General features: G+C 45.5%; 1 protein-coding gene across 2 annotated transcripts; it reads right to left on the reverse strand.

Moving 5' to 3' along the window:
• Positions 1-198: 198 nt before the first annotated feature.
• Positions 199-26,812, reverse strand: LOC101068366 (vesicle-fusing ATPase). Of its 2 annotated transcripts, XM_029836720.1 has the most exons (21): positions 26,662-26,754; positions 15,113-15,130; positions 10,160-10,245; positions 8,236-8,335; positions 8,121-8,160; positions 7,696-7,862; positions 7,502-7,609; positions 7,047-7,122; positions 6,516-6,671; positions 6,220-6,419; positions 5,970-6,135; positions 5,332-5,406; positions 4,312-4,499; positions 4,078-4,173; positions 3,851-4,007; positions 3,460-3,593; positions 3,151-3,297; positions 2,478-2,612; positions 2,289-2,402; positions 2,017-2,072; positions 199-1,362 (listed from the first exon to the last, which is right to left on the reverse strand). In XM_029836720.1, the coding sequence occupies exons 1-21, from the start codon at positions 26,671-26,673 to the stop codon at positions 1,341-1,343; spliced, it is 2,253 nt and encodes a 750-aa protein (XP_029692580.1). In that variant the 5' UTR covers positions 26,674-26,754; the 3' UTR covers positions 199-1,340. The 2 variants fall into 2 exon arrangements, with proteins under 2 accessions (XP_029692580.1, XP_003964450.2); XM_003964401.3 differs by lacking the exon at positions 15,113-15,130 and having other exon boundaries at positions 26,662-26,812.
• Positions 26,813-27,959: the final 1,147 nt, after the last annotated feature.

Genomic DNA, 27,959 nt, shown 5'->3' on the forward strand with positions numbered 1-27,959 from the left:
CACCTGTCATTTCTGATGTGTCCTTTATGGTTTTCAGATGTACTTTTTAGCACACGTAGGGACTTTTTGCCTGTTTTTAGGTACCATAAAAACACAGCAGAGCAGACTAAAGACACACATGCAATGAGATGGCACTTATATTCTCAGATATTTGTTATTTAACTTCAGTCAAAATAGGAACAGAGACACAGTTGAGTGTTTTTCCTGTGCACCTGCGGCTTTTATTGCAATAATACATCTGCATGTTAATATATTTTCACATCCACACACACACACCCGCACACACTGTAAAAGATCAAAGCCAACACAAACATTGGACACAAAAGAAAAAAAAACAACACAAAATGAATCACCAATTATATAACCCCCCAGATATAGACGTTAATGCATGCATGCTCACTCACATAATCACATTCCACGACCCCGCGTGCGCTCTCCCACACCAAACACATGCAGCATGTGGTCTCGCCACACATGCACACGAGCGCACACCAAAAGGGACTGAGATAAGTAGCAAAGGTCTCTCGATTCTATCATAAAAGTGCCGAGTATTTTCTTGAATGTGTAACACTGACGATGTCATACCTACAATAGCTAGACTGAACTGAGCTGTACTGTACGAGCACACAGACAGACAGGCCGACAACTCAAACATTTACTTTCACTATTACAGTCAAGTCAACATCTGTGGAACAAGAGGGAAGAATCATACTGCTATAGTATGAAATCAACTTGTGATTATCGTTTAAATTCTTCTCACGATATACTGTTTTGTCTATATATACTATTTACAACGACCGGGTTTCACACTGTATATTTAAAGGGTTAACATGTACACATGGAACAGCTTCTATGTTCTTTGACAGCCACTACACATCAACTAAAAGCCTGTTGCCGCTTCACATTGTCAATATTCAAAGAGCTTTGGGATTTTGGCCAGTTTCGGATGATTTTGGTCTCTGGTTAGTCAAGACTTGCAACACACCTGCAATAACTACCTGCAGCAGGACGTAAGTCCGTTAACGAGTACAGTGAATACCAGAGCAAAAATGAAGAACTAAATCAAACATACATAGTTGCATTTTTTGCTATTTCTTTTACACACAAAGCACAAAACAGCACTTTTTACAATTATATATTTTGTTTTGTTTTTTACAGATAACAGATCTGGAGCGGTACGACTTGCAGTGGTGTGTGACGATATGCGGTTCAGTGCAGTTTTCCATTAGTAGGGAGGACGGCGGGACAGTAGCGGGCTTGTGTGGACAGCGATACTCCGTTGTGCGTTCGGAAGGATGGATTCACCGGCGGCTGGACCTTCAGATCTTTGTCTGTCCCTTTTATTCATAGAAGCTTCGACCCCTGGGGACAGAAAATGAAGAGAAATAAGTAAGACAAGTGTTTGTTGCTTGTCTGTTGTTCCCATGTGGCAGGGCGGCAACCTCGACCCCTCGACCCCTCACTGATCTCCAGTCTACTCTACATGACTCAGAATATGTGTCACACAGTTACAAAACACTGATTCAGTGGTTTCCTGGGGTTGCAACCATGAAAGTCTGCCAAAATGTGGACTATGGACACATTTACATCTAATCATGTGCAAAAGCTGATAGCGAGTGCTTTGTGAGGTGATAAACTATATACATCAGTGAGGCATAAAGATTTTTTTCCTCCCATTTTGTTCTGTCACAAACACCATAAAGTAAAAGCGAAACCATCTAAGGGGAGGTGAGGATTTTGTTCTAAGCACTTACTAAGAAAACTACAGGGGGTACTAGAGACAGGTCTCATTGGCGGCTGTGGACCTTACCAGGACACAATTAGTGAGACAGAGAGCTTAAATGCGGATTTGATCGCCTTCATTCAACCTGGTGATTGCAAAATAAAGCTGTTATGTTCAGAGGTTGGCGCGGAAATGAGAGTGATCATTTAACCTTTGACCAAAGTACATCTGTGCTGCAGAGGAGATTTGACATACAGGGTGTTGGCAACACTGAGCATGGGTGGTGTACTCACGCCCCCTCGTCTCTGAGCAGGGACAGGAACTTGGACACTCTGTAATCCTGGTCCATCTAGACAGTCAAAGGAAACCCAGGGGAAAAAAACAGGAATTTGTACTATTTATCAAAGAAATATTAAGTTGCTTCAGTTAAGTGTCAGAAATAATAAAATAATGGCTAAACTTGGTATCATCCAACATTTAAGTATCCAATAAATAGAAATATGGACTAATTATTTAAAGGAAAACAAAAGGAGTTGCCAGGCTTTTTCTGTTGAGGGTTCTTTACCTGCAGTGACATCTCAATGAGCACCAGGAGCTTCTTGATGCCGATCCAGACGCGCTTCCCTTTCAGCTGTTGAGCGATGCTGGCGCGTTCTTTATCCGTGAAGCTGCCCAGCAGCTACAGAGGACACGACACTTTCAGCCCCACCTTCATGAAAAAGCCTGCTGTGTGAGGATCTGCCATCACCCGTACCTCTAAAGCGTCCACCAGCTGCTCCCCAGTAGAGATGTTGGGGATGTGGATGGTGGTGCTGAAAGCGTCCAGCATCTCCATCTCCTGTAACACATCTTTTCTGCTGGTGGTCCCGATGATGAGCAGCTTGCGACCCTGCAGGAGGTAAACATGGCAACATGCTGAAATCCATTTGAAAGCAAATCTACCATTATGCCACAAGGGTTTTGACTTTAAAATCACTTTTACATCAATACTGTATGTGCATTATAAAGAGTACATAAAAACTGGTACACTACGTCTGTAAATGATTACAAATCTTTGATGATATTTCACAAACCCAACTCAAATATTTGTTCACAAACAGGGGGACCAACACAACAGTGTGGTGTTGTAAGATGCAGGTGGGCACGACGCAGCCAGTCAACCCATCAGCAGAAAATAACCCCAAGTGTTTTCACATTTTCTCTGTGGTACTTTAGTGAAGAGGAAGCTCCTGACAGAGAGGAACGTTGCTGTTTCTCCTTTAGTAAAGAATTCAGCCCGTGCCAGACGTTCTTCAGCCTCACGTTGAGCTTTCGCCATGAATTTACTGGCTACACTGTCTGAGATTATTTGATACTTTGACTTTAGCTGAACACGGAGTATTCAAATGCGTGTTGAGTCATACAGAGTTTTCAGAGGACCCACAGACCTTTGGTGGAGCCTTTTTCAGCAGCACAAGGAGAGCCTGAAGCACCAGGTTAGAGAAACGAGGACCGATGGGGACGTAATCCAACAGGCGCTCGATGTCGTCGACCACAACGCAGCTGAGCTGAGACTTGTAGGCATCATCAAACACCTGGAAGCAACAAACAAACCAGGACAAAAGGGAAGACAGATGGAGAGGAGCCAGAGGGAAATCAATGCATAGACCAACAAGAACAGAAGGGAAGGATTCAATTCCACCTTTAACTGTGAGTTTGCCAACACGTGAAGGATTAAAACGCGCAGCAGCACTTACCTTTTTGATTGCCTGGCACTTAGAGATTTCTGAGTGTCCAATCATCTTGTCTGGAGAGCAGATCTTAATGAAGGGGAACTGTGAGTCCTCTGCAATCTTGGCAGCCAGTGCAGTCTTTCCACTGTGAGGTGGGCCTGTGTGTGTGTGTGTGTGGGGGGGGGGGGGGGTGAGGGAGGGACAGGGGTAGCAATTTACTGTCTGCATATTTGAGTAAGTATGTAAATCAGCAGGTGTCACAAGAGGCCTTTAGTGCTCTATGATTGTTACTATTACTATGTATAATAAATGCTAATAATGTGCTCAACAACGCGATGTTTGCTGCTTATCTAACTCATGTCATATGTCACGGTACATTCAAAATTCACAGGACTTGCTGTCGTCTTGTTTCTACCTTCCAGTAACACCGTCACTAGCGGTGTGCGATCGCTGTTCTTGGTCTGCTGCACCAGCAGCTCGCCGTCGTCCAGGACGTGAGTGACGGGATCGCCCCATTTGATGATGCCGTTCATGATGTAGCTGGAATAGTCCTCCTGGTTGGTGCCGAACGCCTGGGGGACAAAGCTGGAAATGTCGCGGGCTGCGGTGTTGCAGGCGGGTTCACGCGCGTTGAGTACGTACGGGTTTGATGTCATTGTTGAGGGATCCCTTGAAGTCAGCCCTGGTGACCTGCAGCTTCTCCGCCCGCTCCATATCCACTTCCACTGTTGACGTAGCCTGTTGGGGGGGTTAGCGTTGGAGTCGAGTCAACATTCAAGATCAAATCAGCTCTGATTTTCTGGTTTCTGCACTTTTATGGATGCAGAAATCAGTTCATCGGTCCAGAATGTGCAGGATGGGAAAGAGCTGAGGGACCTTGATGTGTCGGTTCATCGCTGTGGACTGAGCTGCCCTGACCAGCCCTTCCAGCTCGGCACCACTGTAGTTCTTCGTCTCGGCCGCCAGTTCCTTGATGTCCACATCTGTGGCGAGCAGGTTGAAGTTTTTCATCTTGTTGGTGTGGATGTGGAGGATCTGGACACGTCCCTTCTCATCAGGCAGACCTGGAGGTCAGAAGATGAGTGTGGGAAACATGGAAACCAAGATATACCTCCAATCACTCACGCCTTGCTTTGTTTAAACCACTGCTCCTCGACGCACAGCTGAATTTAAGGGGAAACTAAATCTCAGAATCTCATTTTTATTTTAGGAGTTTTCACAAATGTGGGAGTTCAATTAGGAATGACAGGCTTTTTACTGAGAATGCCTCAGATGCATTCCTTTGGATGAGAGAATGTCTGGGAGTTGGGGCACAGCATTATCAGAGGCTTGGATTCCTCCTTGCAGATGCTTTGGAAGGCCATTGTGTTTAGCTGTTGCTTGTGTGTTTTTTCTGCTATCTCCACTGTGTCTGTCACAAGCTGTTTTTCTCCTTCTGTCACATCTGTTCAGCTTTACGTGACAAACAGATTCAGAAGTCTTAATGGACACAGCAAATGCATTAAAAAGAAAAATGCATCCCAAGTCCCATCCAAAATTGAAAGAGCCTTTCCTCGGCCCTGGCTGAGCTGTAGGCACGGGTGTCCCCAGACCTGTTTGCTGCAGCTTTAATTAGCTGTAGCTCCTTGTTTGGGCCTTAAGTGAATGGTGGTCTGGCTGACTAAAGCGGGTGACGTTGGTCTCACAAATGCTTTTCACATAACTGTCCCATCTGACAGATTTTCCTTTCCTATCCTTGATTTTCCCAGTACGAAAGACAGAACGTATCAAACCATGAACCAGCTCTCATTAGTTAATTGAATTTTATTAAAAAAAAAAAAAAAGCTGTACCGTTTGTGAATGGTAAATAACATGCTTTTGTAATATCCTTGAAACTGAAGAAGAAAGAACACGTACCAATCTCCATTTTGACCTCAAACCTGCCAGGTCTCATCAGGGCATCGTCAATGAGGTCTGGCCTGTTAGTCATACCTGCAAAGACGGGGAAAATGAACAGATGCTTACACCGGCTCCAGCACACGCCAGAGCTCTTTTGTTTTCATGGAGCAGCCTGCCATCTGCCAATCCTTTTGATTGAATTTATTAAGCAGATCAGTCCTGAGAAAGAATGAGTGCTGCAGATTTATAGAATAAGGTGCAACACCAACACATTTTGATTACATATATTAATGCCAATCTAGTTTTAAGAACTAGTAGTTTTGGTGTTAGTGAATTTGTGTTTGATTTCCAAGAATTACATATTTTTAGACCATCTCTCACAGTAAAGGTAAAACGGAAGCCATAATAAACAGAATAGGCTGACTTATAGGGTTGTTTTTTCTTAAATCAAGGACAGGGTAAGATAATAGAGCTGAAGGAGATTAGAAGGAGACTGTTTCCTTTCTTCTTATTTTGAACTGCTTAAGCGTGTCTGTTCTTTCCATTTCTCACACTTAATCATAGCCCCCCCCTCTCAGTTTTCTTTAAATGTGTTACTTTCTTGTAAATCTGTAACTTTTCCTTAGAAAACTGACTTCCTGTTTGGTGGTACTGACCGATAACCAGGATGTTATTAAGCTGTTCCACGCCATCAATCTTGGAGAGGAGCTGGTTGACCACCGTGTCGTGCACGCCTGTGCTGCTGGCGCCCGTTCCTCTCTGCTTACAGATGGCATCCAGCTCATCAAAGATAATGATATGGAGGCCGCTGTTGGCCCCGAGCTGAAAGAGTTCCACATAAACCAGTCAACTCAGACAATCATGAGCATTATCTTCCAAATCTAAAGGATATTTGACCTCTCTCACCCTTTTCTGCTCCTCCTCTGCTTCGGCAAACAGCTTGCGGATGTTGGCCTCCGACTCTCCCACATATTTGTTGAGAATCTCTGGACCGTTCACAACTTTGGGCTCACGTGCGTTGAGCATCTTACCGATCTGCCTGGCCATCAGAGTTTTACCACATCCTGGGGGTCCGAACAGCAAGATGCCCTTCACGTGCTTACATCCTGAAGGAAAGAATGAACAAAAGTGTTACAAATACAATCTCTGAGGAATAGACGGGAAAATGGTGAGAGGAGAGCCAGAATAGCCGGACTACTCACCCATCTGCTCCACAATGTCAGGAGGAAAGACTCGGGATGCGAAAGCTCGACGGAAAATGTCAGAGAATTCCTTGTCCAGACCTCCAATTCCCATCTTCTCGAAGTTCCATTCTGGGTTGATGATCGTCTGCCGTGCCTCCTTGGTTTTGGCCTTACCTGCAAACACGCAACAGCATTATTTACTTAATTATAGTTATAAATGTCTAAGTGAGAATCAGGAAAAGATCCTCGGGATAAAATAAACCCCACTAAAAATCAGAAAGAAAAAAGCAACATTAGAGAGAAACGAATATTCTTGGGATCTTACTGCCACCTTCTGCACAAAAGAGATACTACATGATCCAAAGTTTGTCTTTAGCTGCTATTCATCACTACATGTGCACATTTAATGGAAAAAAAAAAAGAATTGTGCTTTAAGCTCAATTATGTGCAACTATCCGTTACCACTATTCAAAAATAAAGAGGCCCCAGTTTATTTTCAAATATGAATGTGTTTAGCGTTTAATAACACAACTCTGTTAAGGAACCTACCAACAAGCGTCAGGGATGAATTCTCCACTTTCTCGAAAATCACCTGGCTGTTGCCCACCATCAGCCCAATCTCGATCTGTTAGCGAAGACAGGTTCATGTACAGAGATCCATTACCACTAAATGGTGAAAGAGCTCATAAATATCCATGGAAATTCCTCATGCGCATGCAGATCAGCATGCCGAGCACAGGTAATGGCTGCGAGACAGATCATCCTGTGTTATCAACATGAATAAATAATGAACATTTGCTGCAATAAATTAGGGGTTGCAGTGCTCATCTGTATTACAGTGGTCAAACTGGTCGTCCCTTCAGTATGTATGAGGATAATAAGGATTAAATTAAGTTCAATAATATACTCAACAGTCCCAGCGGTGGACAACAACTCCCATTTCCTGTGTGTTCCAAGTTTTCTCTTTAAGCTCAAGTAGTAATTCAGGGCATCTGATCAGCTACCTTCTGTTTCTTTCCGGAGGCTGGTTCTCCTCTGAGGATGCTCGCATCCATGGCCTCAATGTCCTTTATCATCACGCCAAACATCTTGTCGCAGAAATTAAACACCAGCTGAGGGAAAAGGGAGGGATTCAACAGGGCCAGAGCAAAGATGAGATGTTTTAGTCATTGATTAACTGGACGGCACCAACACAAACCTGCTGGGAGACCGAAAACGCCTGGTTGTTGAACTGCTGGATGAACTCGGCAGCCATCTTGTCAGAATCGTAGGGGGAGGAGTCGGTGCTCTTCTTCTGCAGGAAGTCTATTTCGATTGTCATGGCGCCGATGCACTGCTTGGACTTGTCAAAGTTATAGTTGCAGACTGGGGGGTTACAGAAAATGATCTCAGATGATGCTGGCTAGAAAAATACACCACAATGAAACTTATCACACGGCAACGCCGACAGCTGTAGCGCCAGGTTTTGGATTATTGGTTCCGTTCTTCAGTAGTAGCACTTTTTAATCCTATAAAAGTGATTTTTTTTTTTGTAACAGTTGACTGGTTGGCTAAGTTAAGAAATGGAAAACCCTAATTGGGACTAAAATATTTACCAAAAAGTTAAATATAGAAATGCTATACCTTCCACCTCTTGACCAATGGAGATGCCAGCCCATTTCCTCTATAAGAACATTTGAAAGGTTAGAAAGAGTTAAACCAGTGCAGTGTGTGTGTGTGTGTGTGTGTGTGTGTGCACCTGTGGCAGGTTGAAGCCGATGCTCCCTGCAGCCATAGTGTGGTGAGTCTTGACTGTAAACACATATTTGTGATTGGGCGTGGTCTTTACGATCACGTGTCTGCAGAGAATAGCCTGTTGTTAGCATTTCGTTTTAGGTTGAAACGTGTTTCATATTGCACAGCAACATGTCTTCATATGAGGATGACCTCATCATAACTATTAAATTAGCCCTTTCATCATTACTCATTTCGCATGAAGCACCCTTTCACAAATTTGCATCATTTTCTGAGATTGCAAGACCTCATCACTTTACTCTTCTGCCTGCCTGCCTGTCTGTCTGCCTGCCTGTCTGCCTGCCTGTCTGTCTGCCTGTCTGCCTGTCTGTCTACCCATCCATATTTATCCATCCATATTTATTTCCCATTTTAATATCTACCTACAAGCAGGCTAACAAAAGAAACTGTTTGAAGGACCAAATCCACCACAAAGGCTTAGAAAAACACTTTCTGCATCTGCTTGGGGTTTTGTGAGGTCCATTTTGAGTCAGATACCAGTGTCCAGAATGCCTGCTGCAAAGAAACAGGGCCCAAATGCCGTAAGCCACATGTTAGTTTGTGCACAAAAGCCACTAAAATCCCCCAACCAGCTGTGCTGCATCTGGCCACACAAATGTGTTGATTGTGATACCTGACTGTCAGAAATGCAGTAACATATGCAATAGGCTGGTATTTCATACTGTTTGCATGCATAAACTTAGAATCATTTTAATTCTGCCTTTTGCAGTTTAAATGAAAGATTTAAGATGAGATGTTCACCCTTTTTTCAGGAATTGGGGAACATTTAGGTTGAACTGCAGACTAAGGCAGAAGATTACAGGGTGGATTTCTGGGAGACGGTCCTCAGAAATGCAGAGTCATGCAGACTTCACTTCCTGGAACCATATTAACAGTGTCAAAATGTGCTGCAGGAGCTAATTTTGTTGTTAATCAAAGGTGAATCATGATAGCGACTGTGGCCACAACTGTGCAGCATTTAAGATGTATGCTAGATTTTATTCCAATATCAATAAACATAATTACAGAAGTGCATTTCTGCACTGTCGATACATTAACTGTGACTCAGCTGTTGCTTCTTTTTAACATAAACGCCTCTCGTTCTCCAGCAGCCAATTGTCTGTGTGCATCCTGGTGCTGCACAGGCGGCTGCATCCTGAAAACGAGGGGGGATCAAATACAGAACATGGCTTATCTATGATAACCAGGGTACTTCATAGAGACAGAAATGAGCAGCTCTAATTATTTAATATCTGTTGGTTACTAGGATACTAATACTTCTCAGCTCTGTTCCAGCAGGGCTCATCCAGAGAGTTGAAATTAAAATCCTGTAAGGTTGATGATTGCATGATTACAGTTTATTGCCAGTAATATATTTTAGAAAATTGATTCAAACTATATATCTGTAATGTTCTGCTCACAATGTCAATAATCTAAAGCAGGCAACAGCTGGTAACTCCTCTGTGGATGATAAAGAAAGTGATTCCATTGCCATGGCAGCAAAAACAAGACTAACTTCTTACTGCCTGACATTTTAGAGACGATCCAATGTACACCTTTTTTATCCATCTGGGGTCTAATCTCCATCTACTCCATGAAATTTGCTTTGTGAATAACATGGACTTTGACCAGAACATCAAGGATATTTTTCTTACTTACAGTTTCTTCAAGTCTCATACGTGTCATATGACATTTAATTCAGTTATTTTTGCTCATTTCCATCTGAAATCCTTGACATGACCTTGAGACTTCATCTCTATTTGGCCTTACTTTCATCCTAAGCTGCCTCCTATTGTGTTTTTAACTGTTCTCAACAGATGGAGAGTTGCTGATTAGCTGGGTGCACTGATTGAAGAGACGACTGGCTGCTGGCCATAATGACTACTCACTGTCCTGACTGCAGATCTTTCTCGCTCACCACGGCGCAGTTAGTCAGTGACAGCTCGTCTGTCGGGCAGCGTGCAGCTTGCATGGACTAGAGAAGGGATAAGAAAGGAGGAAAACACAGAAAACACAGCTTAACAATTTAACATAAGGAACACCTGCTGCACAGTTTACTTAAACCCAAATATAGTGGAAAGCAGAGCATCTCAATTTAACCTGAAACATATAAGCAACATGGTGAATAACGTCATTGTCAGTGACATTATACTCCATCCATCCATCCATCCATCCATCCATCCATCCATCCATCCATCCATCCATCCATCCATCCATCCATCCATTCACCCATCCATCCATCTATCCATCCATCCATCCATCCATCCATCCATCCATCCATCATCCATCCATTCACCCATCCATCCATCCATCTATCCATCCATCCATCCATCCATCCATCCATCCATCCATCCATCCATCCATCCATCCATCCAGCTTCCGTCCCATATTCCTGATCATGATATAGTTCACGCCAGTGTATTCAGGTCGCGCCGACATATTTTACAGAGATGTGATCTCATCTGAAGCTTTTACAGGATGTCCTGCTGCTGCAGGCCTGACTGAGGAAATCTGGTCCTAATAGCAGGTCACCCTGCCTCCATCCACACTGCACAGGTCAGCTTGGAGACAATTTGAAGAACAATCAGAAAATATGTGGCGAGGCTCTGATAAGATAATGTACCGAGGGTCATTTGCCCTGTTTTACTTTCAGTAGTGAACAATGGGAACGCTACTGCATTAATAATATAGTACATCTATTTCGTGGCATATGACAAATAAATATTAAACCCTTAATAACTCTATTAAAATGGTACTACATGAGTCAGATGGAAGCAACAGGGACTAAGATGCTTCTCTCACCATGTGACTAAAGCTGAGTGTGTCTGACACTGTTTCAGCAGAGCAAGTGTGATTTTTCACTGGCAGCAGCAGCAGAAATGCGGCGCGGTGTCTGTTCAGTATTCTCATCAGGTCTCATCTGTTTTCCTTCACTGTTCCCGGGCAGGACACGAAGCAGGGAAGCCCCGCGTGCACCAACATCCCCTTGACTCTCCTTGTATCCTGTCAGGTTTGCATATCGTCAAGTCCGATGACCCTGTCGACACTCTGGCCGTGCACTGAAAAACAACCATCGCCACCCGCACAGTAGCGAGAATCAGCTGCTAGTTTCAGCAGATTCCTAAGTAGCCGCACGGTAACCATGGTAACTGCATTCAGCATTCAAGCGGAGTGCCTGAAGATCAATCACGCTTTACTGCCTGTGGATATATTGCTGCGTTTAAATTACAGCGTTGCGTGGAGGTAGCAGAGATTACAGCAGCAGAAGGTTCAAAAGTTCTCTCATACCTGAGTTCTTCCACACCTGCACGGGGTGGATCTGCTGTGGGCCCAGAAAGCAAAATACACCTCCTGGCAGGATTAGTGTCTTTGCAACCACTCATCCGGAAATCAACATTACACCAGCTTTTAATCTGACGAGGACTTGAATTTCCTGCTAGCACAATGACCACGACCTGGCTGCAGCTACAGAGCAGATATAAAGCCTGCCTTTATGCTGGTAATGCACCGGTGAAATGGCCCCCATGGCGTATTCATTTCTGCTAAAAGCAACATAACTGTCATACCAATGTTTATGTTACATCAATGTAAGCGTTTTTTGGCGTCTGTATGTTAGCATACTCAATCCTTTCCCTTGTCATGATAAAATGGATTTTACACAAATGGGTGCGAATGAGTCCAGTCCAGAGGTTCAATGTTGCAGATATATTTAACTGAGTTTTTAATCTTTAATTTTATGGCTTTTTACTGCAAAAGTAAGAGATTGTTTTGACCTGTTGCAGAGCCCTGCACAGCAACATTCAAGCACCTATGGGTAATGAGAACATGAGGATTGATTGATGCTTGACATAGTATTCATTACTGAGTCATGACAGTTGGCACAGCATCAGCCGTCCTCTTGTTTTAACGAGGATCCAGGGTTAATCTCCCTCCCCAGCACTGCTGATGCTCAGCTGCACCCACTGCAGCAAACCCACATCAGCATCATCTTTGTTGTGCTGACAGAGAAATGCGTAAATAAGCCAGATATTTTTGGCATCCTGTAGCAGGTCTCCTACCTGGAAATTAAAAATGAATGTAAAACTGTCGACGAGAAGGTTCCTAGAATGACCCCGCCTCCATGTGGGGCTCGTGGTTCTCCCCATGCCTGCATATGTTTCCTCCAGGCTCTGGTTTCCTCCCACACAAACAGGCACATTAGGTTGATAGAACTACCTAATTGCCCCAAAGTGTGTGAGTGTGTGGGCGTGTGGGTGTGTGCACACACTTGCACACCCTTCTGGATGATGGATAAAGAGCTGTTAAGAAAAGCTGGATGGAAGCTTGTATAAATCTGTGTTCGTTTTGGATCAAACGCAAAGATTTGGAGATTTTTTTCCCCTAATTATTAATTATTAATCAATGCAGGGTGTCGTTAGCCATGTCACACTAAATGTGTGTTTCATTTGAGAACTGTTGACTCAGGAAAGAGAACGGCATCATCTGGCAACAAAAATCAATAGAGAAGTCAGTTAGACAGTTCCTCATCCTGGCACGTGGTGAGAAATAAATAAATAAAAACAAATAAATAAAAGAGTAGTTTGATGACTCTCTATGACTCAAACCAAATTGTTACAAACTATAATTACCTAATTACCAGTGTGTTGAATTTAATGGGATAAAAGTTCCCAATGATGTCAGAAATAAACTGCAGAACAAGTAATATCGCTTCTCAAAATGCAAATTCAATTAATTCCCAGCAGCCCTGCAATTAATATTTTTAATGCAAAAGTTTAATCATTTGACAGCCCTATTTTTGGTGATAATTCTCCTAAACAGCAACTTATTCCTTAAAATGGCTGTTGAATAACTTATTTATATAGCTTAGAATTTTCTAAAGCAGAAATTCTATGATTTTCTTTTGAGACAATATTTGACTATGAAACAACATGAAAGAACTTTATATATGATAAATATTTTAGGTTTAATCCCATTGTGGTTACCCCAGAAACCATCTGGTAACCTAAATAAAGAGATTTAAATGCCAAAGCAGGGATATTTTAAAACGGTCCACTATGGACTATCCAACCCCACAGCTTTAGCAAATTAACCATTTCTATTCATAAATAACTCGTTGCTATAAAGTAGCAGACAGCTGCCCTGAAAAATGTTCACATTGGTAGCAACTGGCATTTAATCAGCCAGTTTAAATCATCTTCAAACCGTGTCCTCCAGTGTCACAAGATGAAGATCTGACCCAGAGTCTGCCTCTTCGTCTTGTGTGAGCCCGGTGATTGTTGTCAACGCCACATCCAGTGACAGCTGCAAAAAATAGCTGCCAGGAACGAGGGGTGAGCTGTAGGTGCTGAGCAAACTGAAGGATTGGGGAGGAATCGCTGTGTAAAGCGCTGCTAAAACAAGGTCAACATCTAAGAGGTCATTCAATTTCAAGTTTGGGGGGGGGGGGGGGGGGGGTTGAGCTTGCTAACAAAAGGTTTTGACCTTTTGCAACCTAAAAATGAATTACGAAAACAGAGCTAATGCAAAAGCTATCGATGGGGCTTGAATGGAAAAAAAGCAGGTTCCAGTGGAACAAACTCACTTGTTCTGTCCTGTCTATTTTTAGCTGCTTTGCAACATTGAGCCAAAGAATTCATGTTGACGAGTTGGTGACCTGTTTACTCATTTGGTACAATTGTGATATGGTTCCCTGTCTACTGGTGCTAAGCTGTTGACAGTGAGATATATTTATATATTTATATATCTTCTTCAGAAACACCTCCACACTTTGGTGAAATGCCATCAGGTTGGCAAAGAAACTGTGCACGAAAATCAATTCAGCAAAATATTAATTTCATTGGCAACAAAATGTCAATTTTAAAAAAAAGCTACACTGTGTTCCTTACTTCTATATATACGTTTGATATGAGTCAAGGTCAGATCGAGAGACGCTACACTTATGTCATTTAAATGTAATATCTTACAACGTCAAGTAGGCTACAAGATGTGTGAAAGCAACGCATCATGCTACTATGAAATCCAAGGACAAATAAGAAAAAAAATGACTGAAATCTATCAGTCTGTAAAAGGTTACAAAGCCGTTTCCAAGGGTTTTTGACCCGGCAAACCGTGGCTAAAGAAACTGGTAACAATGGTGAACCTTCCCAGGAGTGGTTGGCCTTCCAAAATGACTAAGAGTACAATAACGATTCATCCATGGTGTCACAAAAAACAGCCTTTAAACAAGTTCAGGCCTCACTTGCCTCAGTTACAGTCAGTGTTAATGACTCAGCAATGACAAAAGGACTGGGCAGAACTGGCACCCATGGGAGAGTTTAAGGCCAAATATTGTGATCCTGGACAACAATATCGATGAGAAAGTGGAACTTTAGATGTGACCTGTTACAACTGGCATAGAAACACCACAACAAGGATGCTTGTTGTGAATGATGGGACCACGAATCTCGTCTACCACAAAAAAATCTGCAATTTGTATTTACATGGAATATCTCTGTCTAATATTAAAATTGCGTGATAATCTAAACATTTAAGTGTGATATATACACAAAAAAGAATTCAGGATGCTTAAAGACCTGGAAAGAAGGAACGCGCCTACTTGTTGATATAGCATAGGCTAAATCGGCTTTCATTTTCAGCGGTCCGTTGCTATGCCTACCAGGTGGAACAACAGCTAGCTTATCTCACTTCAAGTGAAAATGTCAACAATGGTGGACTGATAGCCTGCACAATAATGCGTGATGTAAAACATTCTGTGACCTGGCCTAGCTTATCTTGAGTAAAATGGTCAATGCCCCAGGCCTTCAGATAAAGGGGCCCTTTATCTGAAGTGTATCTATACCTACCTTGTAAAATATTACGACCTGGCGGGCACCAGCAGTGGCAAGCAGAGAGGAAGGACAGAAGAAAGTATTTAAGAGGAAAGGGCTCTTCGTATGGAGTTGGGAAGGGCTGCAGGCTTCTGAGGGTGTGAGAAGCTTATAGCAGAAGAAATGCACATTCAAGCTCCACCCACTCATGCAGATCACACACACCACATGATGATGGCATGATCGCGAGGGCATGCAGCAGAGGTGGAGGGTCTGCTTGAATGATGGTTTCCTACGTCCATGACATTGACCAAGCAGCCATGCAAAACAAATGTTTATTAGTGTGTTTGTGGCATCTCTTCCCCAGCATAAAGATGAATGAGCAGTGAGCACTTAAGTGTCTCACTCTTGTTGGGCATGTGGAAACATTTCTAGAATCTTCTCCCACCATAAAGGATCCATGTTAATTACTAATGTATAGAATGGGAAATAACCTCCACTCCTGAAGATCTCCTGACAATCAGCCTTTTTCATTTCCCCCACAAATGCAGCACACGAGTGTAGAGGTGTGGATGGCGTATTTTCACAATTATTGTAGACACTTGTGAATTGTGGGTGAATCCAACTCATCACAGGCACCAACAAACTCAACACCAGCACCACAAAAAGCTGTCGCATCTCTTCATCTCTCCAATTAGAGGACACAGACTAGCCGTCATTCCCTCTGCCATCCTGCAGTATTTATTTTAACCTATTTACAACATAACAGTCATTAATATAAGTTAAAATGTCATCAGTGGGTTTTTTTTAATTGGCCAAAAATACCATCAAGAATCAAGTACTTTGCTGTCCTATATCTTAGAACCATTAGCAACAATCAGCTACTGGATGCTAAGCTGCTAGACGCTAAGTGAAAACTCAGTTTGGAGAAAAAACAACTATTTGTATTTATGTTTGTTATACTGACGTTTACACAATAGTCCCTCCCTCCTGATGTGTGCTGACAACCGCTTGATAAAACTCTCCAACCGTCGTTTTATTGGATTTACTTTGAGAAACAACAGTTTTTGCCACTGGTTGGCTGTTGTGCTGCTGCGATAACATTTGCAGTCCCAGGATTTGTATTGAGCGGCCACAGGTTCGGGCGTGTCTCTGGTGGCAATAACTCCGCATTTCCACCAAACATGTCACCTTTTATCCCCTCAGTTTTCAGTCTACTGCTCTCTTCACCAGTGATCCAGAAAGTCCAGTAAGCTGTCCCTGCTGGGGAGAAATGATCTGGGGTCACTGTGTAGAAGCAATCTAACAAGTTACTAAGCTCATGCCATTAAACAATAATATCATCAGGGAGGAAAGAAGTGTAATTTTAAATTCCATTCAGTCCCCCTGAACCTTTTAATCAGGACATAATAATATTCATCTTTTGCTGGTGGAGTTACTGTTCCTCACTGGCATGTTGGTGATATTCCTTTCTGAGTGTGCTGTGTATAAACCTGAGGGGTGGGGGAGTGGCAGAGAAACTGTTCCATCATTTCTCCAGGCTGTCCTATAAATATGACTCTTCAAAGATTACCTTTGAATTATTCATCTTCCCTCCCTCTGGAGGCAGATCAGGTCACATGTCTCCACGAGCAATCAATGGATGAGCGGTGGCTGATCGCCAGGATTTATGGTGCGGCGTTAAAACCCCTCAGCAAAGGCCGGTCCAGGTAACGCAAGAGAAATCAATAAAGCTTAGCAATAAATACTCCTAAAATAAATTCTCCTAGGATCCCATCATCCAGGTGGCACCTTTGGAGGGGTTTGCCCTTCCTTTATAAGTCAGATCATCCAAACAAACACTACCACTCAAAGATGTCCCAAAATGCTTTATCATCAGGCAGGGGGACCGTACCACACTGTTGGGTACTTTTACAGTAAGAGTATTCCATATGGCACAGGGAATGTATTTCAGGAGCAATTAAAAGGAAAATGGATCCAGAAGGGTTTCAGGCAGGGATGCAGCCACACCTAGAATGCCAGTTGTTTATCGATTGTTGGACGGCATTTTTGCCTGGACTGAACTGTGCTCATCATGAATGAACATGGCTATAAACAGATCTTTGATCCACATTATAGTCTTGAGTGTTGGGATGGTCAGAAAAGTCATCTCTTGAAGGACTTCTATTCAACAATTTGGCAAATCCTCTCAACCCAGCAAGCTCAGTGGAGTCTCCCTGTAGAAAAAGCTATGATGAACAAATATGTTCCCCTCGTATTACTCAAACAAAATCTGACACTGCTGTTTTCTGTCTGCATGATCCACAGAAGAGGCCCATTGCCTATTTGCGTTCACTCTCAAAACGTTTTCCAGCTCGCGATTGGAGTCAACAGCAAATACAACAGCATAAGTATCAACAGCATAAGCATCAACAGCATAAGCATCAAGCCAACATTGAATGTGTTTCTTTTTCCCTCCCTTTTGGACACCGCCTTGGGCAATATGCGTCAGAGGCTATGGCTGTGCCCACTTTTGAGGATTAATATAAATAAATATCTGATATTTGAGTCAGTTTCACAGCTAATAAATGACATACCTTTGATCAGTACTGTGTAAAGACATGACTACAGCGAGCACAGCAGAGGGACATAAAAGCAAATGTGGCAGCAAGTGCTGATTTCACCGGCAAACGGACGCAAATTTGAGACACAGCAGCATTTGTTTTCACATAATCCGAATTGTAGCGCAGGCGTTACACTGCATATTAACATAGCTATAATACAGCACTTGAGTTATCAATGATTCATCCACTGCCTAGACTGTTCCATTTGTTTGCTCTTGAAAATACAGGAAGTGAGCGTGAGCAGGGATTAGTGCTATTGAGAGGTCAAGGGATGACATCAGCAAAAACTCACACTGCTCTCACATTCTTAGTCCTTATGGTCTATGTTTGTTTCTGCTGTCAGTCGGTGTGGTTGCGTCTCACAACTTAAGACGTGCCTGAAAGAAATAACATTAATGACAGCTCTGGTTGGAGCAGGACGCCATGAGGCTGGCTGCTACGTTCAGCTGTTACGATACATGGTGGTAGCGGACCCGAACGCAGGCCAGGACACAGAGGTGGAGAGGTCAAGGGCTTTATTTACAGGGAAGGGAAGCACACATTAACAGAAACAGTCCTCCTGGACCGCATGGGGATCGGGAGGCAGCGTCCGCCCGTCCCAGGTCCATCGGCGAGTCCCCGAACCAGACGCAGTCCCCCTGGACCGCCGGGAACTCGGAACACCGGTGAGTCCTCAAACGGCTGCAGTCCTCCTGGACCGGCGAGGACTCGGGAGTCCGGCGCGACACGCTCGCCTCACGAACGTGCCCCGAGACACTGAGGGCAGAAGCAGTCCCCCTAGACTGCAGGGGAGCAGGATCGGTCCTCCAGGAGACACGGAACAGGAACAGGAGCGGCCCTCCAGGAAAACCAGGAATAGGAGCGGCCCTCCAAGGCAACAGGAACAGGAGCCAACACCAAGGAACCCAAACAAGCTCCCACACCAGACCAACAAACACACTCCCAAACACGAACAGACACCCCGGCACTGACAGGCAGGCACAACCTGCTTAAATAGGCAGCAAGATGTAAATTGCCTACAGGTGCGCCCACCTGGAGTGCCAGCTGCAACCAATTGTGCTCAACACCACACCCTGCAGGCCAAAGACAGACACAACCCAGAAATCCCAACATTACCTCCCCCTCAACGGGCGCCTCCTGGCGCCCAACAAGGACCATCAAGCTGAGCACAGCAAAGGCGACAGGGAAGGTTACTGTCAAGGGAGGGGAGGGGAAGGGAGGGGTTGTGTCCTTAGCTCCACCATCCTGACCCGCCGGGTCCACACTGGCCGGGGTGTTCTGTTACGATACATGGTGGTAGCGGACCCGAATGCAGGCCAGGACACAGAGGTGGAGAGGTCAAGGGCTTTATTTACAGGGAAGGGAAGCACACATTAACAGAAACAGTCCTCCTGGACCGCATGGGGATCGGGAGGCAGCGTCCCAGGTCCATCGGCGAGTCCCCGAACCAGACGCAGTCCCCCTGGACCGCCGGGAACTCGGAACACCGGTGAGTCCTCCACACGCTGCTGTCCTCCTGGACCGGCGAGGACTCGGGAGTCCGGCGCAACACGCTCACCTCATGAACGTGCCCCGAGACACTGGGGACAAAGCAGTCCTCCTGGACTGCTGGCGATTAGGAGGCAGCGTCTGCCCCTCCAAGGTCCATCGGCGAGTTCCCAAACCAGACGCAGTCCCCCTGGACTGCCGGGAACTCGGAACACCGGTGAGTCCTCAAACGGCTGCAGTCCTCCTGGACCGGCGAGGACTCGGGAGTCCGGCGCGACACGCTCGCCTCACGAACGTGCCCCGAGACACTGAGGGCAGAAGCAGTCCCCCTAGACTGCAGGGGAGCAGGATCGGTCCTCCAGGAGACACGGAACAGGAACAGGAGCGGCCCTCCAGGAAAACCAGGAATAGGAGCGGCCCTCCAAGGCAACAGGAACAGGAGCCAACACCAAGGAACCCAAACAAGCTCCCACACCAGACCAACAAACACACGCCCAAACACAAACAGACACCCCGGCACTGACAGGCAGGCACAACCTGCTTAAATAGGCAGCAAGATGTAAATTGCCTACAGGTGCGCCCACCTGGAGTGCCAGCTGCAGCCAATTGTGCTCAACACCACACCCTGCAGGCCAAAGACAGACACAACCCAGAAATCCCAACATCAGCTTTCTAAATAAGTCAGCCGAAGTGTCGTAAAAATCGTTACGACACTAGCTGAGTCAGGCTAAGGTTCTCATAAAGTCAGAGGTTCGGTTTATGTCCAGAACCAATCGTTTTGCTCCATGCTCATCTGAAACTGACTGTGCTCATTGTGTTCCCTTCTAATTTGTTCTGGGCTCAATTCCCCATCAGGCCCAGGAAGCTGATCGATAATCGATTAACTACAACTCTGTCCTCATGCAGTGTGTTTGTAGAGGTGTAGAATGTTGCACTTTTTAAAAGCTTTATCCTATCCCGGTTATATAGTAACGCAACTGTTTTGGTCAAATTTGCCAATGTTATTATTTTCAGAATAGATCATAATAGACAATTTTTAATAACCATTAATGTTTATTAAATAATAAAAATAGAACCACTGAGGCAGAAGTAGTTGAGACCATAATTCAGCCCAACAACTGGACCCAAACTTTGAAAATACAGTTGTAAACAGTAACAGATGGGACCTACTGACAGTGTTCAGCAATGTGATCCAGACATGTCAAACTCAGTCCTCGAGGGCCACGATCCTCCCGGGTTTTCTATCCCACTGAATGCATTTTCAGCCTGGTAGGACAGAAAACCCGGCAGGATCGTAGCCCCAAAGACCCTGCGGTCACAAACGCTCTGGATGGCCTGAACTCATCTAGGATTCTGTTTAACCTAAACTCTCTAAAGTTGATCCTAAACAACAAGCCCGGTCTGCCACTGAGGTACTCTTGAGCAAGGTACTGTACCCCCAAATGCTCACGATTCACTGTACCCTGCCTTTTCTCATATGCAGTGAGGATAGGCTCCTGCTCCCTCCCTGTGACCTCAAAAGGGACAAATCTCGTGAGAAAAACAAAGAAAGTCAGCAAAAAAGTGCTATAGAGAGTAAAAGCGACAAAGCAAGAAGACCCAGTCCTCCCACTCCTCCGTATATGCACAAAGTAATTCATCTCCATGCACAATCACACAGTCACAGATGCTCACACACACAGAACCACACGTTCACTAGTTGTGCACTAAGACTGAGGCTTGAACTAAGGAGATGCTACCTTTGGGGGGGGCAACCAAACCGGAAGAGGTCATGATGCATTAAGGCAAAAGGTGCCAACACAGAAACCCCCCCCCCCGACCTGGGCAGACCTCCGCACCGAGGTGCCGATCTCTCTAGGCAGCCAAGCCGAAGCAGTTCTGCGGGACATCAACCCCATCAGAAGACCAGAGACAACTCACAGTCTGGCAGGCCCTCCTGAGGAAACACTAGAGCTAAAATGATGGCATAAAAAGGGTAAAATAAAGTAAATATATCAGAATAAATGAAAGTACATTTAGAAAAAGTAAGACTGCATGATAGGGTAAAAGGAATAACACATGGAACAATGCGTAAAGGCTGAAATCCAGGGGCCTAAACCAGCAAAATAACATTACAGATATAAAACTAAAGCAGTAGAATAAAATGAAAAATATGAAAGGTAGAAACTGAGGAACTAAAAAAAACAAAAACAAAATGCTCCTCCGTGAACCATCACCTTATCGTGGTGGAGAAGTTTGCATACCCTGCATACCATGAGCCTGGGAGCTATGCTGTCCGGGGCAGTTTGCCCCTGGTAGGGTCTCCCAAGGCAGATTGGTCCTAGGTGAAGGGTCAGACAAAGAATGGTTCAAGACCCATCATGGAACATCTAAAAAGGGAAGCCGCGTACCCAACCCGGAGGGTTACCGGGGCCCCACCCTGGAGCCAGGCCTGGGGCTAGGGCTAGATGGCGAGCGCATGGTGGCCGCGCCTACGTCCATGGGGCCCGGCCAGCCCAGCCCGAACCAGCTATGTGGACACTCCCGTCTCCAGTGGACCCACCACCCGCAGGAGGAGCATGAAGGGTCTGGTGCAGTGTGGATCGGGCGGCGAACCAAGGCGAGGGCCTTAGCGGTCCGATTCTCGGTTATGGAAATTGGCTTTTGGAACATGGAACGTCACCTCTCTGGCGGGGAAAGAGCTGGAGGTTGTGGGGGAGGTTGAGCGTTACGGACTAGATATGGTCGGCCTCACCTCCACACATAGCGTCGGCTCAGGAACCCAAGTCCTTGAGGGGGGTTGGACACTCTTCTACGCTGGAGTTGTAAGGTAAGAGACGGAGAGCGGGGGTGGGCTTTTTGCTTGCCCCCAGACTCTCTAGTTCGACGTTGGGGTTTTCGTGGTTGAGCGAAAGGGTTGCTTCCCTGCGCCGTCGGGTTGGGAAACGGGTATCGACGGTTGTTTGTGCGTATGCACCAAACAATAGTTCAGAGTACCCGCCCCTTTGTGGGTCTGTCGGTCTCCGGAAGCAGCTGACCGGTACAGGTTGGCAAACTGTCCGGCGTCTTAGGGGCGGCAGGCCGCAACTCGCCCACACCATGTTAGGTGTGCATGGGGAGCTGCTGACGTCTCCTTGGGCAATTATCCGGTGGTGGAAGGAATACTACCAAGAGCTCCTCAATCCTACCAACACATATCCTCAAGGTGGAACAGAGTCGGATGACCAGGAGGTTGACCATCCAATTTCCGGAGCGGAAGTTGCCGAGGTAGTGAAACAGCTGCCCGGCGGCGGCGCTCCGGAAGCGGATGAGATCCGCCCCGGGGTATCTTAAGGCTCTGGATGTTGTAGGGCTGTCCTGGTTGACACGCCTCTGCAACATTGCATGGACATCAGGGGCAGTGCCCTTGGACTGGCAGACCGGGGTGGTGGTCTCTATTTTTAAGACTGGGGACCAGAGGGTGTGTTCCAACTATAGGGGGATCACACTCCTCAGCCTCCCTGAGAAAGTCTATGCCAGGGTGCTGGAAGAGAGGATTAGACTGATAGTCGAACCTCTGATTGAGGAGGAACAATGCGGGTTTCGCCCCGGTCGTGGAACCACGGATCAGCTCTTTACCCTTGCTGGGGTGCTTGAGGGGAGTTGGGAGTTTGCCCAACCAGTCCACATGTGCTTTGTGGACTTGGAAAAGGCTTATGACCAGGTCCCCAGGAGCACCCTGTGGGGGGTGCTCCGGGAGTATGGGGTGGAAGGTCCCTTGATAAGGGCCGTCCAGTACCTGTGCCAAAGGAACAGGAGCTTGGTCCGGATAGCCGGTTGTAAGTGGGACTCGTTCCCAGTGAGGGTTGGACTCCACCAGGGCTACCCTTTGTCACTGGTTCTGTTCATAACTTTTATGGACAGAATTTCTAGGCGCAGCCGGGGAGTGGAGGGTGTCGAGTTCGGTGGGCGGAAGATCTTGTCGCTGCTTTTTGCGGATGACGTAGTTCTTCTGGCACCATCAAAGAGGGACCTCCAACAAATGCTGGGACGGTTCACGACCGAGTGTGAAGCAGCAGGGATGCGGATCAGCGCCTCCAAGTCAGTGTCCATGGTCCTTGCTCGGAAAACGGTAGAGTGCCTTCTCCGGGTTGGGGAGGAGGTCCTGCACCAGGTGGAGGTGTTCAAGTATATCGGGATCTTGTTCACGAGTGAGGGTAGGATGGAACGGGAGATCCACAGGCGGATCGGAGTCAGCAGTGATGCGGGCGCTTAACCGATCCGTTGTGGTGAAGAAGGAGCTGAGCCGGAAGGCAAAGCTCTCGATTTACCGGTCGATCTATGTCCCAGTCCTCACCTATGGCCATCAACGCTGGGTGATGATCGAAAGAACGAGATCGCGGATACAAGCGGCTGAAATGAGTTTCCTCCACAGGGTGGCCAGGCTCAGTCTTAGAGATAGGGTGAGAAGCTCGGACATTCGGGAGGGGCTCGGAGTAGAACTGCTGCTCCTCCACATCGATAGGAGTCAGTTGGGGTGGCTCGGGCATCTGGCTAGGATGCCTTCCGGACACCTTCCTTTAGAGGTGTTCCGGACATGTCCCACCGGGAGGCGGCCACGTGGCCAGCCCAGGACTAGGTGGAGAGATTACATCTCTCGCCTGGCTTGGGAGCGGCTGGGGGTTCCCCTGGAAGAGCTGATGAAAGTGGCCGGGGAGAGGGCTGTCTGGGCATCCCTCCTGAAGCTGCTGTTCCCGCGACCCGGATCCGGATAAGCGGGAGAAAACGAAACAAAACAAAACAAAACAAAATGCAAGAAAAAGTAAAAGATATAAAAAGAGAAAGAAAATGACACACCCAGACTTATTCAGTGTTAAAGTATCACTATTGTCACGTGGGAATAGTTTTTCCCCAATAAAAAATTCCCCCAAGACATGAATTACTAATCCAACGGTCAGCTTGACCAAGACCAGTAACAGCTGCCACAGTTAAGTATATTGGAGATGAACAAGAAATGACAGGTAATCAGAATGTGGTCTTTCCTGCGTGCACATGTACAAGCATCACACTAAATTACTTGCGAACTGGTGTTTTAAAAAACACAATCCAATAAATGTGTAGTTAAGATGCTCTGCATGCATTTATCTACTAAACAGTATTAGCTTCAATTGATTGCTGCTGATGTATTTATTTTGTCCCCTGTTTATCCTTAAAGTTTTAACACGCAAAGATAAAACCTGACAAAGGAAAAGGTCCAGCCATTTTAAGCAGTATTGACTGCGCTCCCTCGGGTGGTATGCCTCATACAGTAGTCAGACGGTTCAGACGATGCAGAGGTCTGTTGAACTAAACATTGCTGAGCACTGCGGGAAAAATAGAATTAGCCCACTGGAATTCCTCCAGCTTTTATTGAATCAAAAACAGAGCCATTCTGAGCACAAGGACTGATGTGAGGAAACAAATGGACGCCCTGATGAATATCTACACACCCCGCACTGCCAGGTCTCTGTGGAAGAAGCCTTCAACTCAAAGATGCAGACTCATTTATGCCGGTAACGCTACAGTTAATCACACTCTGCATTAAGAGGCGCAAAAAATGAGTTTTTTCTGTCCTCTTGAAGGTCTGTTAGGTGGCTTTTTTATGAAAATCAGAAAAGATTAAACAGATACAAATTTGCAAGGTGAAAAAGATCTGAATTGGGATTTAAACCAATAGCAGCGCTGCGAATGTCTGACACAGATGAAATAGTCTGACCAACATATATGACTGTAATTACAGTTACATCAACCATGTCTTCCCCCGCAGTTTCTACTGCATGTTTGAAATGGAAGTCTGTCACTTTTGAGACGGAATTCAGCTGTCAGAGCGTGCAAAAATCAAAAAGTGTGTTTGGGAGAGTGAAGGAGACACACCTCTGTCATATCTGCCCACAAAGCCAGTTTACTGGGAGAATTCCATTCCTGATGAGTTACCAGGCAACCAGGAAGAGGCTGATAGAAAAGAGTCCCTTACAGGGTGGCGGAAAAATAAAATACTGAGAAAAAAAAACATTAAACGTGCTTATTTTACAGACAAGAGGTAGGATACACCATAGACGAGTCACCAGCTCATCCCAGGGCTAACGTATAGAGACATACAGCCGTTCACACCCCATGCAAACATGCAGAGAACATGTAAACTCCACACAGATAAGCCACTGGTTTCAAACCACGGACTTTACTTGAATTTATGGCTGTAGAAATGTGATAATATACTATAGCGATAGAAGCTCTAAACAATATTGGCACTATAGAACAGAATGCTACTTCTATTTTGTATTGTCACTTACAAAATATAGCACAACCAACAGAATAGAATAAATTGCACATATTACTCATCTTTGCTCCTATAAGCGACAGCTCATGGCCCTGCCTACTTGCCCAATATTTAGGAATGCACCACCACGTTGCCCTTTTTTTTCCTTTTGTAGTTACAATTATTACAATTTCAAGGTATGGCACTGATGCCACTCAAACAGTAGAATTGTGTGTAACAGAAATGGTTTCTAAAAAATTGTAGCGATTTTTTTTAAACCTCTGCTTAGCCCTCTTCTTTCTTCATGTTCCATCTATTCTTTGGACAGGTGGTATAAATACAAAATAACTACACCGAGTGCATATTGTGACAAATATTCAGATTTATATTTTTAAAACATCCTAACATCGGGTCCCACTTTGTATTCCTATAAATATATAGGAATTCTGGAAAAAAAAAACTTTAACATGTGCTTCCACAAGGTAGAGCACGTAAATGATTTTAATATTATCGTTGATTAACAGGTTTATCTGATGTTTGATGAATACAAAGCTGATAGCCGTCACTGAAACAGCACTGCCTCCATGTTACTGTAGATATCCTGCAAAACCTGCATCCACCTGGCATCAACAACCACCAAGTAACGGCGATGGTGGCTGAAACTGTCTGGTCGATGAAGAGAGTGACACCAGACAGGTTACACAATCAGCGGAATACACAGGAACACAATCCAGCCGCCGGCAGCTCTGCTCCGCTGCTCTCCGCCGCAGACAGATCTACGCCGTTGTTCAGCGGAACCATCACGTGCATGCTGGGTCGCTGCACGCGCAATGGTCGTGCACGGAGATTCTGGCTATTAGGTGACTAGTTCCACCTGGTTACGGGCAGGTCGTCGAGGCTCATATGCTGACCGCTTAACGGTTCAAGGGCAAGCAGAGCTCGGGATTAACCTCCGGAGAAGGGTCCGGTGCGAGGGTCTGATGCTACAGTTCAATTTTGATGGCAATGACATCCCGCTGACACATGCTCGGAAGGTGTGTGCGCAGCGAATCACGTGAAATAAACCGATTCGGATGTCGCGGTGACATTCAAGCGCTGAAGGCTGCAAGGCTCCCCGGAAAGAGGCAACACTCGTCCGACATTTTACGCACAACGTGTGCTTGATCTATTTCCCTCTCGCATCGGCAAAGATATGAGTTAACAGTTACCAAGTGAACCTTATTCATATAGTTATGTCTTACCCGGGCCGCCATCTTCACGGTTGCGTTTGCTTCTGTGATGCAGCTCGGTTCTGGGATGTACAGGACGGCGGGGTCGAGGAGCGGAAAAGGCGGGCACCAGATGGGCTTATAAGATGCAGCGCACCCTGCTCTGATTGGTCGATCCCAGCGGAAGCGAGCCGATTAAACTCGCGTGCGGCTCGGGGGGGTCTCGAGTCGACACGCGGTTTAATCTGACGCCTGTGACGGTGTTTGCGCATCTGACTGGGCTGATTTTTAATCACGGAACATTTGCAAAATTAAAGACGAAAAGGACTTATCACTCTTATCTTGGAATGTGGGAGCATTAAACTAATTTTAAAAAAGTATATTACTTTAACTAATATTCGATCGGCTTTCATCCAGAGTCTGTGGGACAGTGTCACGTGATTAACAAAGCTTTTTGAGCGTACGTTAGCTGTTTATAGTTAGCACCATGCTATTTCTGAACCATACTGAATACTTTTTAAATGCATTCAAAAGCAATCCATCTATCGAATGTCATGTGCACGCATTTATATGAGCTATTTTCATCCTCTAGCCATGACTGGCATGTTTTGGAATCCAAATATTTTATCCTCTGTAAATGAATAAATGAACGCATCGCTTTTGTTATACTTCAGAGCTGCTTCAGGACCATGGACAGCACCCACTACGGGCGGTACTGGGGTAGCATTCTGAAGCCTAAAGTGCTTCTGGAGTCATTGGTTTTGGGCTGATAAATCAAATCAAATCAATCTTTATTTATATAGCGTCTTTTAAAATCAAAATTGTTTCAAGGCGCTTTCCAGAACCCCAGGGCCTGACCTGGAGAGAGGAGAGGAGAGGAGAGGAGAGGAGAGGAGAGGAGAGGAGAGGAGAGGAGAGGAGAGGAGAGGGAGAGGAGGAGGGGAGAGGAGAGGAGAGGAGAGGAGATGAGGGGAGAGGAGAGGAGAGGAGAGGAAACCATGACCCAGTGGGGTGACGATGCGTCAGCCTCCCGTACCTGGACCTGATATAGCACGATAAGTGTTTAAATGATCTACTTGTTGTTGTTGTGTCTTCTGCATACCTCAGTCTCTGTTTATTTTACAGCAGGCAGTTGTGCAGTTTGTGGCAGGTGTGTGGCATCCCCCCTGACACCTGTAGTGGACGCTATTGAGAACCTGTTCTTATACATCTCCTGGTTTTTTAGTCGCCCTTTTCCTTCTCCTGAAGCTGGTCTGCTGGTGTGCAGCTCCGCTGAGCTGTGATGTTCCAACGTGGTGTGTCACCTGTGTTCATTCTCCTGGACCTGTGTG

The sequence above is a fragment of the Takifugu rubripes genome, chromosome 5, assembly GCF_901000725.2.
Source record: "Takifugu rubripes chromosome 5, fTakRub1.2, whole genome shotgun sequence".
Lineage (NCBI taxonomy): Eukaryota > Metazoa > Chordata > Actinopteri > Tetraodontiformes > Tetraodontidae > Takifugu > Takifugu rubripes.